At 44.6% G+C, this 14483-nt stretch overlaps 1 protein-coding gene and 1 long non-coding RNA gene across 2 annotated transcripts; one reads left to right on the top strand and one right to left on the bottom strand.

Annotated features, from left to right (window-relative positions):
* The first annotated feature begins 9549 nt into the window (after positions 1 to 9549).
* On the top strand, positions 9550 to 10275 carry LOC128354787 (uncharacterized). The gene is made up of 3 exons (XR_008321116.1): positions 9550 to 9642; positions 9749 to 9994; positions 10097 to 10275. It is a non-coding gene; the product is annotated as an uncharacterized LOC128354787 (long non-coding RNA).
* Positions 10276 to 10344: 69 nt separating this feature from the next.
* Positions 10345 to 12230, bottom strand: LOC128354786 (uncharacterized). Its single transcript, XM_053314944.1, has 2 exons — positions 12041 to 12230; positions 10345 to 11641 (listed from the first exon to the last, which is right to left on the bottom strand). Exons 1-2 carry the CDS (start codon positions 12228 to 12230, stop codon positions 10608 to 10610), a joined length of 1224 nt encoding a protein of 407 aa, XP_053170919.1. The 3' UTR covers positions 10345 to 10607.
* Positions 12231 to 14483: the final 2253 nt, after the last annotated feature.

Raw genomic sequence — 14483 nt, 5'->3', positions numbered from 1 at the left:
TCTTTCCTTCCTTCCTTCCTTCCTTCCTTCTTTCCTTCCTTCCTTCATCTTGTCCTTTCTCCCTTCCTTCCTTCCTTCCTGCCTACCTTCCTTCCTTCCTGCCTCTTGTCCTTTCTCCCTACCTTCCTTCCTTTCTCCCTTCCTTCCTTCCTTCCTCTTGTCCTTTTTCCCTTCTTTCCTTCCTTCCTTCCTCTTGTCCTTTCTCCCTTCCTTCTTCTTGTCCTTTCTCCCTTCCTTCCTCCCCTTCCCTCCTTCCTCTTTTCCTTCCTTCCTTCCTTCTTCTTGTCCTTTCTCCCTTCTTTCCTTCCTTCCTTCCTTCTTTCCTTCCTTCCTTCTTCTTGTCCTTTCTCCCTTCCTTCCTCCCCTTCCCTCCTTCTTTCCTTCCTTCCTTCTTCTTGTCCTTTCTCCCTTCCTTCCTCCCCTTCCCTCCTTCCTCTTTTCCTTCCTTCCTTCCTTCCTCTTGTCCTTCCTTCCTTCCTTCCTTCCTTCCTCTTGTCCTTTCTCCCTTCATTCCTCCCCTTTCTTCCTTCCTTCCTTCCTCTTGTCCTTTTTCCCTTCTTTCCTTCCTTCCTTCCTTCCTTCCTTCCTTCCTTCCTCTTGTCCTTTTTCCCTTCCTTCCTTCCTTCCTTCCTCTTGTCCTTTCTCCCTTCCTTCCTCTTGTCCTTTCTTCCTTCCTTCCTCTTGTCCTTCCTTCCTTCCTTCCTTCCTTCCTTCCTTCCTTCCTTCCTTCCTCTTGTCCTTTCTCCCTTCATTCCTCACCTTCCTTCCTTCCTCTTGTCCTTTTTCCCTTCTTTCCTTCCTTCCTTCCTTCCTTCCTTCCTCTTGTCCTTTTTCCCTTCTTTCCTTTCTCCCTTCCTTCCTCCCCTTCCTTCCTTCCTCTTGTCCTTTCTCCCTTCCTTCTTCCCCTTCCTTCCTTCCTCTTTTCCTTCCTGCCTGCCTTCCTTCCTTCCTCTTGTCCTTTTTCTTGTCCTTTCTCCCCTCCTTCCCTTCCTTCCTTCCTTCCTTCCTTCCTTCCTTCCTCTGTTCCTTTAGATCTGTCTAAAAGCATCAGCAGTGAGCGGTTTCTGCTCCATGTTGCTTCAATCACGACTCTGTTGGTCTGCTCCCCGCTAACAGCCAGTCCCACCACATCAGCTCCTTTCTTCCTTCCTTCTTCCTCTTCCTTCCTTCCTTCCTTCCTTCCTTCCTTCCTTCCTTCCTTCCTTCCTTCCTTCCTTCCTCTTGTCCTTTCTCCCTTCATTCCTCACCTTCCTTCCTTCCTCTTGTCCTTTTTCCCTTCTTTCCTTCCTTCCTTCCTTCCTTCCTTCCTTCCTCTTGTCCTTTTTCCCTTCTTTCCTTTCTCCCTTCCTTCCTCCCCTTCCTTCCTTCCTCTTGTCCTTTCTCCCTTCCTTCTTCCCCTTCCTTCCTTCCTCTTTTCCTTCCTGCCTGCCTTCCTTCCTTCCTCTTGTCCTTTTTCTTGTCCTTTCTCCCCTCCTTCCCTTCCTTCCTTCCTTCCTTCCTTCCTTCCTTCCTCTGTTCCTTTAGATCTGTCTAAAAGCATCAGCAGTGAGCGGTTTCTGCTCCATGTTGCTTCAATCACGACTCTGTTGGTCTGCTCCCCGCTAACAGCCAGTCCCACCACATCAGCTCCTTTCTCCCTTCCTTCTTCCTCTTCCTTCCTTCCTTCCTTCCTTCTTCTTGTCCTTTCTCCCTTCCTTCCTCCCCTTCCTTCCTTCCTCTTTTCCTTCCTTCCTTCCTTCTTCTTGTCCTTTCTCCCTTCCTTCCTCCCCTTCCCTCCTTCCTCTTTTCCTTCCTTCCTTCCTCTTGTCCTTTCTTCCTTCCTTCCTCTTGTCCTTCCTTCCTTCCTTCCTCTTGTCCTTTTTCCCTTCTTTCCTTCCTTCCTTCCTTCCTCTTGTCCTTCCTTCCTTCCTTCCTCTTGTCCGTCCTTCCTTCCTTCCTTCCTTCCTTCCTTCCTTCCTTCCTTCCTTCCTTCCTTCCTTCCTTCCTTCCTTCCTTCCTTCTTCTTGTCCTTTCTCCCTTCCTTCCTCCCCTTCCCTCCTTCCTCTTTTCCTTCCTTCCTTCCTTCCTCTTGTCCTTCCTTCCTTCCTTCCTCTCTCTGTTCCTTTAGATCTGTCTAAAAGCATCAGCAGTGAGCGGTTTCTGCTCCATGTTGCTTCAATCACGACTCTGTTGGTCTGCTCCCCGCTAACAGCGAAGTCCGACCACATCAGCGCTAACGTCTATTATCTCTCAATCAGACCGGATTGTCGGAGCACTCTGTGGAAAAGTGTTTGGGTCACTCAGCAGGGAGGATGAGACAGAAAGACGCTGGGAACATAGATGAAGCAAACAGATATGAGACCAACTCACGTCAGGCTCTTTTCTTAACTACGTTTACTGGAGTCTCGTCTCGGAGGCAGCGGCTCAATAATTCTCATAAATCACACGGTTAGACTCAGATAGAAGGAAAACATGTTGGTGGGTTAGTCTCTAAATTGACATCTGGAGTTGCAGACATGTGGCAGAGAAGCTTCTTACCTGTAAACATCACTGTGAGCTATCAGTTATTATAGAGGAAAGGAGACAAGGAGACACAATGCTACTAAGAAGAGAATGAATGAAATAATGAATACCCTCGAGTCAAGGAAGGAAAGGAGGGAGAGAAGGAAGGGAGGAAGAATGAAGGAAAGGAGGAAGGAAGGAAGATAGGAGGGAGGGACGGAGGAAAGAAGGAAGAGGGAAGGAAGGAAGGAGGAAAAGAAAGGAGGAATGAGGGAGGAAGGACGGAAGGTAGGAGGGAGGGACGGAGGAAAGAAGGAAGGAGGCAAGGTAGGGGGGAGTAAAGGAAGAGGAAAGGGAGGAAGGAAGGAAAGGAGGGAGGGACGGAGGAAAGAAGGAAGGAGGGAAGGTAGGGGGGAGGAAAGGAGGGAGGGATGGAGGAAAGAAGGAAGGAGGGAAGGTAGGGACGAGGAAAGAAGGAAGGATGGAAGGAAGGAAAGGAAGGTAGGGGGAGGAAAGGAAGAGGGAAGGAAAGAAGGTAGGAAGGAAGGGAGGAAAGAAGGAAGGAAAGGAGGGAGGAAGAAGGAAGGAAAGGAGGGAAGGAAGGAACAGTCAAACAGACAGGGTCTCATAAATCACACGGTTAGACTCAGATAGAAGGAAACATGTTGGTGGGGTAGTCTCTAAATTGACATCTGGAGTTACAGACATGTGCTAGAGAAGCTTCTTACCTGTAAACAACACTGTGAGCTATCAGTTATTATAGAGGAAAGGAAAGGAGGAGGGAGGGAAGGTAGGAAGGAGAGATGGAAAGAAGGAAGGAAGGAAAGCAAGGAGGAAGGTGGAAGGAAAGGAGTGAGGAAGGGAGAAAGAAGGAAGGAAAGGAGGGAGGGAGGGAGGGAGTAAGGTAGTAAAGGAGGGAGGAAGAAGGAAGGAAAGGAGGAAGGAAGGAAGGGGAAAGGAGGGAGGAAGAAGGAAGGAAAGGAGGAATAAGGAAGGAAGGAAATGAGGGAGGAAAGGAGGAAGAAGGAAGGAAAGGAGAAAGGAAGGGAGGAAAGAAGGGAGGGAAGGTAGGAAGGAAAGAGAAGCAAGGAAAGGAGGGAGGAAGGAGGAGTGAGGGAGGAAGGACGGAAGGTAGGAGGGAGGGACAGAGGAAAGAAGGACGGAGGGAAGGTATGGGGGAGGAAGAAGGAAGGAAGGAAGGAAGGAAAGGAGGAAGAAGGAAGGAAGGAAAGGAGGAAGTAAGTAAGGAAGGAAGCTAGTTTTAAACTTAATGATGAATTTTTTAGTATAAATAAGAGAACAAATGAACTGAACTGCTTTACCTCTCTGTACCTCAAATGTTTTAGTGTATTATTCATTTATAAATTAAGACAGAAATCAGCTGCTGTTCATTTCAGTCCAGTCCACCTTAAGTGTCACACAGTGAAATCATAATTAAAGGTTATAAACTTGACTTCATTATTTTTTGATTGGAAAATAATTCAGTAGTTAGAAGTATTGTCCATTACAGCCAGTATGTCATTTAGCTAAGTATCTATTAAAACACACTCCAATGTTTTAAATCTCTAATTGGAATAATTTCTTTATTTCCGTCCTGTACGAGCACAACAACTAAAAAAAAAGAAGCTGCGTGGTCGCTCTCGTCTCTCCTTCCTTCCTCCCTCCATCGCTTTCCCCTCCGCTGCCAAGTCAGAGGTCTAATTATGCATTTGAGCGTGAGAGGATGGAAGGAAAGAGAAAAGGTGAAACAATGCTACTAAGAAGAGAATGAATGAAATAATGAATACCCTCGAGTCAAGGAAGGAAGGGAGGAAAGGAGGAAGGAAGGAAGGAAGGAAAGGAGGGAGAGAATGAAGGGAGGAAGAAGGAAGGAAAGGAGGAAAGAGGAGTGAGGGAGGAAGGACGGAAGGTGTGAGGGAGGAAGGACGGAAGGTAGGAGGGAGGGATGGAGGAAAGAAGGAAGGAAGGAGGGAAGGTAGATGGGAGGAAAGGAAGAGGGAAGGAAGGAAGGAAAGGAGGACTCAAGGAAGGAAGGAAGGAAAGGAGGAAGGAAGGTAGATGGGAGGAAAGGAAGAGGGAAGGAAGGAAAGGAGGAAGACACAGAAAACAGCTGCTATTCATTTCAGTTCAGTCCACCTTAAGTTGTTAGAAGTATTGTCCATTACAGGAAGTATGTCATTTAGCTAAGCATCTATTAAAACACACTCCAATTCTTTAAATCTCTAATTGGAATAATTTCTTTATTTCCGTCCTGTACGAGCACAACAACTTAAAAAAAAAAAAAAAAACCTTCCTGGTCGCTCTCATCTCTCCTTCCTTCCTCCCTCCATCGCTCTCCCCTCCGCTGCCAAGTCAGAGGTCTAATTATGCATTTGAGCGTGAGAGTTTAATTTGCACTTTTCATTTGGAGTGATTGGCACTCGCATAAGTTATGCTGAATGCTGTTTAACTACAGGAGGGGTTGGGAGGGGGGGAGGGGCGGTGGGGGGGGGGGGGCACTAGGCTCCATCAGCAGCGACACTTCAGTCAGCCTGGTTATTCATGTTAACGACTAAATGTATATTCATGTAAAACCTGAGTGTGTTGGAGTAAAAAGGCTCCAACACTCAGAGGAAGGAAGGAAAGAAGGAAGGAAGGATAGAAAGAAAGGAGTAAGGAGGGAGGGAGGAAAAGAGGAAGGAAGTAAGGAAGGAATGCGGAAGGAAAGGAGTAAGGAGGGAGGGAGGAAAATAGGAAGGAAGTAAGGAGAGAAGGAAGAAAGGAAGGAATGAGGAAGGAAAAGAGTAAGGAGGGAGGGAGGAAAAGAGGAAGGAGAGAAGGAAGGGAGGAAGGACAGGAGGAAGGAAGGAAGGAAAAAAGGAAGGGAGGAAAGAAGGAAGGAAAGGAGTAAGGAGGGAGGGAGGAAAAGAGGAAGGGAGTAAGGAGAGAAGGAAGGAAGGAAGGAAAGGAGGGTGGAGGGAGGGGGGGAAAGAGGAAGGAAATAAGGCAAGAAAGAAGGGAGGAAGGAAGAAGGAAGGAAGGAGGGAGGGAGGAAAGAAGGAAGGAAGGGAGGAAGGAAGGAAAGGAGTAAGAGGCTGTGTGTGTGTGTGTGTGTGTGTGTGTGTGTGTGTGTGTGTGTGTGTGTGTGTGTGTGTGTGTGTGTGTGTGTGTGTGTGTGTCCTATCTACTTTCTACTGTGCTGGTTTGAATCCAACATTACGCTCACATGTGATGCAGCTGTAGGTAGCAGCTCCAAATATTTTATCTGAGCTCCATTCCTAGCATTCCTGTTGTTGAGGGCCAGACCTCTTCTTCTTCCTCCTCCTCCTCTTCCTCCTATTCCCCCTTCTCCTCCTCTTCCTCCTCCTCCTCTCCCTCCTCCTCTCCCTCATCCTCCTTCTCCTCTTCTTCCTCCTCCTCCTCCCCATCCTCCTCCTCCTCCTCTTCCTCCTCTTCATCCTCCCCATCCTCCCCTTCCTCCTCTTCCTCCTCTTCATCCTCCTCCCTTTTTCGGGGCATCAGCAGCAGGTGCAGTTGTTTCCTTTTCTCTCTCCCTCTCCCTCTCTCTCTCTCTCTCTCTCTCTCTCTCTCCTCTCTCTCTCTCTCTCTCTCTCTCTTCTCGTTTTTACCCCCCCCCCCCGCCTCTTTCCCATTACCACTACCGAAACCTGCAACACCAACAATTTCCTTCCTTTCCTTTCTAAGCAGATTCCCATGTGGTTAAACACACACACACACACACACACACACATACACGCACACATACATAACATCCCTAATGAACAAACTATTTGTAAAGGGCGGGAAGCAGAGAAATGTTGTGAGGGGAAAACAATTAAGCAAATAGAAAATTGCTGCACAAAGAGGTTTTGAGAATCTCTTCATAATCCCGCCCGCCTGTCTCTTACCATGAGAGTTAACCACGTCTCATCCCTCCTGCCTCCTTCCTGCCTCCTTCCTGCTCCCTTCCTGCCACCCTGAGGGGCGTGGTGCAGCTCCTTACCCCTCCTGTTGTCCTCGAGTCAAGGACGGAAGGGAGGAAGGGAGGAGGGAACAACGAAGGAAGGGAGGGAGGATGGAAGAAGGAAGGAAAGGAGGGAGGAGGGAAGAAGCAAGGAAAGAAGGGAAGAAGCAAGGAAAGGACAGAGGAAGGAAGGGAGGAAAGGAAAGAAAGGAAGGATGGAGGAAAGAAGGAGGGAGGAAGGGAGGAAAGAAAGAAAGAAGGACAGAGGAAAGAAGAAAGGGAGGAAGGTAGGGGAGGAAAGAAAGAGAGAAGGAGTGAGGGAGGAAGGAAAGAAAGGAAGGACGGAGGAAAGAAGGAAGGAAAGAAGGAGGAAGGGAGGAATGAAGGAGGGAGGGAGGAAAGAAGGAAGGAAGGAAAGAAGGAGGAAGGGAGGAAAGAAGCAAGGAATGAAGGAAGGTAGGGGAGGAAAGAAAGAGAGAAGGAGGGAGGAAGGAAGAAAGAAAGGAAGGAAGGAAGGAACAGTCAAAACAGACATGTCAATCAAAGATGTGAGCAAAGCAGGAACAATGTGAACGAATGAGAGGGAAGTGTGTGTTTGTGTGTGTGTGTGTGTGTGTGTGTGCGCGTGTGTGCGTGTGTGCGTGTGCGTGTGTGTTGTTCTGTGTACTTGTGTGTTTTCTGCTGACGGTGCATGTTTCCTTTTTTAACGTTGGCCTACTTCACATTCAGGTATCTGCAGCTTCACCTGCCTGATACACCTGGTGCTGCTCACTGTAACTGCAGCATCAGCTCTACTGTATGACATCACACTTATTATCGCCATGACAACACTAATACGACTACTATCCACCTTATTCCTAACCCCCATGATGCCTTGCGCGAATTATGGGCGCAACTTCCGGCGCACACCGGAACCGGCGTATCCAGGAGACCATATACGGCGTATCCCGGAACCGGCGTTTGTTTATTTCTACAGTCTGGTTTATATAGTAAAAGTACGCGCTAATCTTGGGAATAAGACGTGAACCATGTGGGAACACCAACTGTCAGGGCTCAAACGAGATGATGTGGTCATACCTATGCCTGCTACTATTGAGGGATGGGAGGACGACCTAAAGAAGTGGCCGCAAATAACGTACACCAGCATTTTTAGTTATTTTATTGACTCGGTTGCTACGGACGGTGAGGCAATGAATAATTTAAAAAGCTCGGAGGCATATCAATATCTACACAGCAACAAGGTCGGTCGCGTTTTGCTGAAGGAAGTGGGCCATGATCTGATGTACTTGAAAGCAGACATAGAGCCCAGCCAAAGCCTTCAAGTTCCCCATCACAAAGCCTGGGTTTTAGTTTCCCTGTCAGGAGAAGTACAGACGGCAGGGTGTTCATGTATTGCAGGGCAAGGGAGATCATGCAGCCACGCCGCTGCAATACTATGGAAGGTAAATGTGGTAGTTTTAATAATTGTTTTCATTGCATTTTGTAATGACAGTGGCGGCTGCTGGTGTTTTTAACAGGGGAAGCTCACTTTACGTCTTCATCATAAAACTTGTCATATCGAAGCGAGGCAGTTACAAATAAAAGGAGTGTTTAGTTGAGGCTGTTGTATGCTTCATTTATGCACACACCTGAAAAAGATTTGTGTTGTCTGCTCTCACTGCAGCTGGGACTGCTGCGCACCTGACTGCCTGTGAGTGCTTTGGCACGGGGGCGGGGCTCGCAGCAGCACCCGCTGCTCGTTGAGGATAGAGTGATACGTGCTTTCATGTCAGAGTCTTCAAAACATCAGAATACTCTCCAATAACACCAGAAAAGTCGCTATATTTGTCGATAGTCGCTTTTGAGAAAAAGCAGAAGAGAAAGAGAAAAAAAGAAAAGAAGAGAAAGTCAGGACACATTGGCAAAACTACACTCAGCCTTCCTACAGCTGTCTGTCAAGGGCTTTGAGCTCTCCAAACATTTTTTCCAATCATCATACAGCAGTAGAGCGTCCGACCCGCCCACTGCTCCATTGACCGCCAGGGATGCTCAGCGCCCAGGGGCGGGACGCGTTTGTCGCATTATCCAATTATCGAGCGTCTTATCCTGGCTTGTCCCGCCCTAGCCCAAAACAGCTGGTGGGAGAAACCTCATTGAACACCGTTGAAGCTTTAGTCTGCGGCGGACTGCCAGTGTGTAAATTGTAATTTTAGTGTGAATTCAATATGACAGTTGTGACAATTTATTTGATGACATTTTAGGGGAAGGTGAGCTTCCCTTGTTGTCTCAGAGCAATCGCCACTGTGTGCAACTATTGTGTTTAATAGTAGGACGTTTTTTCAATTCAGGTTGAGAATGCAGTCAGGCAAGGAAAGACAGGGACATCATGCACTGATGTGCAGAGAAAGTGGAATGTAGGTACAAGGAAGAATGTTGAGCTGAAAAGGGTGAAACACATCAATTTTAAACGCCATAAAGCAGACCACATCCACAAAGGTTCAAAATCAGATGCCCCTAGTGTGTCATCAGCAGAGGGTGCCCCCAAACTATTCAAAGATCACAATGAATTCAAACAATATGTCAGTTCCTCTATAATGGCCCCATTATTTCAACTGAAGACCGGCGGTCTCCTTCACCAGTGTTACAAATTAGATATCAAGAATGAGTCTTCCCAGAGCCAGTGTGATCTACAGATGCCCCATACTGAGCACAGCACAACAACACTGACCTGCACCAAATGTCTAACATTTTATGAAACCTATGTCAAACTCAACCCTGCTCAAATTAGAAAGTTGACTGAAGAGACCCAAATACAGAGTGCATCACAACTATGGCACGATGCAAGGAAGCTGCGACTGACTGCCAGCACGGCGAAGAGAGTGCCCAGACGAAGCACCACAAACCCCAAAAAATTCCTCAGTGAACACATATACCCCACCTTCACTGGCAATATGTCAACTAAATATGGGAACGAAAATGAGGACAAAGCCATCCAGGTCATGGAGGCTCAAGGGCACAATGTGGAGAGGAGAGGCCTGGTGGTGTGTCCTGACCATCCGTGGTTTGGAGCAAGCCCTGATGGAATTTTAAACTCAACACAGCTCCTAGAAATTAAGTGTCCCCTAAAGAGTGCTATGTCACTAACAGAATTTCTTAGTCGGCCAAATGGTGACATCAGATTCTTGAAAGATGGGCAGTATCTCATTCTTCCTAATGGGCAAAATGGATACTACCTCCAGGTGGGTAAATATTGTTACTTATAATCTATGAATTCATGTCACAGGTACTTGTAAACCTTCATTAAAACAAACTGTAAGCCATATTATTTTACATTTATTCTTCCAGGTCCAGCTGACAATGATGTGCCTGGGACTGCAGAGCTGCAAGCTTGTTATCTGGACACCAAATGAGCACATGGAATTTGACATATCATATGACAAAGAATTTACAGACACACACATGACACACCTCCAAAATTTTTACTTTACACACATGCTTCCAAAATTAGTCGATGATTTTGTTGCTAAGAAAATTAAGCTCTGCCCCAAATACCAGAATCTGTTAAAAATACAGTAAGCAGATGACAGATGTGTTGAGAGAGAGAGAGAGAGAGAGAGAGAGAGAGAGAGAGAGAGAGAGAGAGAGAGAGAGAGAGAGAGAGAGAGAGAGAGAGAGAGAGAGAGAGAGAGAGAGAGAGAGAGAGAGAGAGAGAGGATTTAAGTTTTGTTTTATTAAAAACATAAAACACAATCAATTGCAATCTGACATCACACTATTTAGACATTTTTTCCATAAAAAATAACTCAACTATTTATAGATTAGTGGGTAATTCATTTAATAATAGATTAATTGTTGCAGCTCAAACTACTGTATACAGCACTTTACCTGTTGAGAGGGTCAGAAAATGTTCAATGAATTCAATATTTGATATTTATTTTCAAACATGTGTAACAATTTGTACATAAGTGTAGTTTTATATAATTTGATTGATTGATTGATTGAATTATTCACTTTGTCATTCTTATGCAGGTACATAACAAAATACTATTTCACAAGTTAAAACACTTCAAAAGAGAACAGTGCAATAACATTTAAAATAATTTTCAGAAAATGTTCAATGAATTCAATATGTAAGTGTAGTTTTATCTAATTTGTTATAAGAAAATGTTCAATGAATTCAATATGTAAGTGTAATTTAAATGTCTCACTTTTCACTTGAAATAAGTTCACCTCTTAAATTCACTAAACCAGCACAGATCTTGAGCATTTTGTCTATTTTTGGCACCAAGTTAATGGGCACTGTTTGAGAAAGAATCTTGTACACCTTCAGACGCCTTATTGCCCGTTCAACATGAATGCGGGCATGAGCAATGCGACGTGTGCGTGTGACCCCATCATTTGTCAGCTGGCATCCTTTGCGTGTGAATGTTGGAATGATTAGATTCACCCTTCGCTCCTCCAGCAAGTCCCTAACTGTGAAACCACGGTCACCCATCACCTCATCTCCAGCACGTAAATAGTCCAGAAACCCTGAGTTCTGTGTTATGTACCTGTCACTGCATTTGCCACCATACGCATCTGAAACAAACATGATAATTCCAGAGGGAGAAACTGCCACTAAATATTTCACTGTGTTGCTGGCATAGTAGTGACTATATGATTCACTTCTAGAGTCCAAGTTTTTGGCTTTCTGCAAAACTGTCTCTGTGCAGTCAATTACACAGGTTGTGTTCGTAAAGTGCTCTTTAAAAGCTTTTGGCAATGTTGCTTTGATTGTTTCACGAGGCAACCACAAAACAAGATCCTTGGTGTGTTCAGACATTATGTCTATCCACATTCCAACAGTCTTGCTGACCTGACCTTGTGACGTTTTAAACCGCTGTGCTAAATCAGCCATGACAAAGTTTTGCCTTAGTTTCATTAAAGCCATTAGAACTTGGTCCACAACAGGCATCGATGATGAAGTAGGAGCGAATGGTTGTAGGCAGGATACAAGTGTGTGAAACACAATGAGTGGAATCCCTGTATACAAGAGGGAGTCTGCATCGCTCTTCAAAATACTGTCTGCAACTGGGTGTGGCAATTCTGGGGATGGTGCACTTATTCCTAATGTGATGCTGGGTCTTTTTGAATAGGTGTGGTCCTCCATCCCTGGGTCTGACCACTGTGTTTGGGCATCACAGGTTAGCTTTTGTGTTGAGCACAGCTCCTCACTCTGATCCATCTCATGAAGCTCATCTGAGGGTAACAATACAGTACACAGTTATTAAGACATGATACTATATCACAGCTACAACTTAAAATTGTTGTTCTGACATCATATGCAAACAACCAACAAAGTGACACCAATTGCAGGCAATAATGTTAAATTCTTCGTTATAACATGACAATCTGTAATTTATAGATAGATTACATGTTTTTAAATTTATGAGAATATTTGTGAAAGATCTGGGAAAATAAAAAAACTGCATTTTTCTTCTATAGACATAGTGAAACTACAGGTATGTAGGTACTATTTTTAGTTTAAACGCTGTCCTGCAGTCTGTGTCAAACACATTTTAACTATACAGAAAATAACACTAAATGTTGTCATTACAAATACTACAATGTTGTGTTCTTCATACACTGAAATCTTACCTGATGTTCTCCTGACAGTGCTGCTGTCAATCCTTTTGAGGATCCGGCGTCTCTTCTCAGGTGGTTTGACGTAGCCCAGCCACAAAGTAGGATGCGGGTTTTCCTCCGTTGGTTTTTTGTCCACAAAATGAATCGAGCAGACATACAGTGTTTTGGGTGGTTTCTTCAAGTTGATGTTTTTCAGCCACATTCTCTTTGATTCGTTGTCCTTAGGTAGGCGATGGAAACTGTAGCGCTTTTCACATGAACACTCTCGTTTTGTTTTGGGTGCATGTTCAAAACACCGTTGTTGAAGCCACAGGTTAAGCTTAGTCTGGTTGTTAGTACAGCCGTGAACGGCGCAACAGGTACCTGAGCTCCGCAAGGACATTTACAGTATTTTAATTAAATAGTTAAATGTTTAATATTAGTTAAATATCTGTAATAAATTACTCTAAAGAAAAGCTGCCATCCACGTTAAGCTACCAACGGTTACTACTACTTCCGGCGTCTAACAGGAAGTCGCGCCCATAATCATTTCTACAGTAGCGCCTTCCAGAATAAGGTGGATACATAGATTATTATACTTATATTTATACTTATTGACTTATTGTTCTTTACTCTTTTTATTGATGCTTTTCTATTGTTGCTGCTATAATACTGTAACTGTCCTCATTATGGGACTAATATTAGATTATCTTCATTCCTACCTTCCTCCTTCCTTCCTTTCCTCCTTCCTTTCCTTCCTTCTTCCTTCCTTCCTTCCTTCTGTCCTTATTTCTTTCTTCCCTCCTTTCCTTCCTTCTTCCTTCCTTCTTCCTTCCTTCCTTCCTTCCATCTTTCTGTCCTTATTTCCTTCCTTCCTCATTTCCTTCCTTTCCTCCTTCCTTCCTCCTTTCCTCCCTCCCTCCTGCCTCCCTCCTTCCTTCCTTCCTTCCTCCTTCCTTCCTTCCTTCCTTTCTTCTGTCCTTATTTCTTTCTTCCTTCCTTCCTTCCTTCCATCTTTCTGTCCTTCTTTCTTTCCTTCTTTCCTTCCTTCCTCATTTCCTTCCCTCCTTCCTTCCTTCCTCCTTTCCTCCCTCCCTCCTGCCTCCCTCCTTCCTTCCTTCCTCCCTTCTTCCTCCCTCCCTCCTTTTCTTCCCTCCTTCCTCCTTTCCTCCCTTCTTCCTTCCTACCTTCCTCCTTTCCTTCCTTCCTTTCTTTCGTCCTCCCTCCCTCCTTCCTTCCTTCCTTCCTTCCTTCCATCTTTCTGTCCTTCTTTCTTTCCTTCTTTCCTTCCTCCTTTCCTCCCTTCTTCCTCCCTTCCTTCCTTCCTCCTTTCCTCCCTTCTTCCTCCTTTCCTTCCTTCCTTCCTTCCTTCCTTCCTCCTTCCTTCCTTCCTTCCTTCCTCCTTTCCTTCCTTCCTTCCTTCCTTCCTTCCAGATAGACAATAAATAATAACTGTTCAGTGTGATTATCAGCATCATCATGTCTATATATGGACTTATCACATGATGCATGGACATGACCTTTGACCTCAGTATTGCCACACTTCACATTAGCAGCTAAGAGGCTATATATGATGCTTTTATTTTGATAGAGTGGGTTTGTTGGTTCTCTGTACATGCTTTTATTTTGATAGAGAGGGTTTGTTGTTTCTCTGTACGTGCTTTTATTTTGATAGAGTGGGTTTGTTGTTTCTCTGTACGTGCTTTTATTTTGATAGAGTGGGTTTGTTGGTTCTCTGTACATGCTTTTATTTTGATAAAGTGGGTTTGTTGGTTCTCTATAAGTGCTTTTATTTTGATAGAGAGGGTTTGTTGTTTCTCTGTACGTGCTTTTATTTTGATAGAGTGGGTTTGTTGGTTCTCTGTATGTGCTTTTATTTTGATAGAGTGGGTTTGTTGGTTCTCTGTACGTGCTTTTATTTTGATAGAGTTGGTTTGTTGGTTCTCTGTACGTGCTTTTATTTTGATAGAGTGGGTTTGTTGGTTCTCTGTACGTGCTTTTATTTTGATAGAGTGGGTTAGTTGTCTCTATAAGTGCTTTTATTTTGATAGAGTGAGTTTGTTGGTTCTCTGTACGTGCTTTTATTTTGATAGAGTGGGTTTGTTGGTTCTCTGTACGTGCTTTTATTTTGATAGAGTGGGTTTGTCGGTTCTCTGTACGTGCTTTTATTTTGATAGAGTGGGTTTGTCGGTTCTCTGTAAGTGCTTTTATTTTGATAGAGTGGGTTTGTTGTTTCTCTGTACGTGCTTTTATTTTGATAGAGTGGGTTTGTTGGTTCTCTGTACGTGCTTTTATTTTGATAGAGTGGGTTTGTTGGTTCTCTGTACGTGCTTTTATTTTGATAGAGTGGGTTTGTTGGTTCTCTGTACGTGCTTTTATTTTGATAGAGTGGGTTTGTTGTTTCTCTATAAGTGCTTTTATTTTGATAGAGTGGGTTTGTTGGTTCTCTATAAGTGCTTTTATTTTGATAGAGTGG

This window comes from Scomber japonicus, unplaced genomic scaffold (genome assembly GCF_027409825.1).
Source record: "Scomber japonicus isolate fScoJap1 unplaced genomic scaffold, fScoJap1.pri scaffold_582, whole genome shotgun sequence".
In the NCBI taxonomy this organism is placed as follows: Eukaryota; Metazoa; Chordata; class Actinopteri; order Scombriformes; family Scombridae; genus Scomber; species Scomber japonicus.
The sequence above is the reverse complement of the archived record's forward strand: the minus strand, read 5'-3'. Positions and strand labels throughout refer to the sequence as shown.

Coding starts and splice junctions, on each gene's coding strand:
- LOC128354786 (XM_053314944.1), bottom strand. CDS start 12,230: ATGTGGCTGAAAAACATCAACTTGAAGAAACCACCCAAAACACTGTAT. Junction 11,642..12,040: donor CACTGTCAGGAGAACATCAG/GTAAGATTTCAG, acceptor TGTTACCCTCAG/ATGAGCTTCATGAGATGGAT.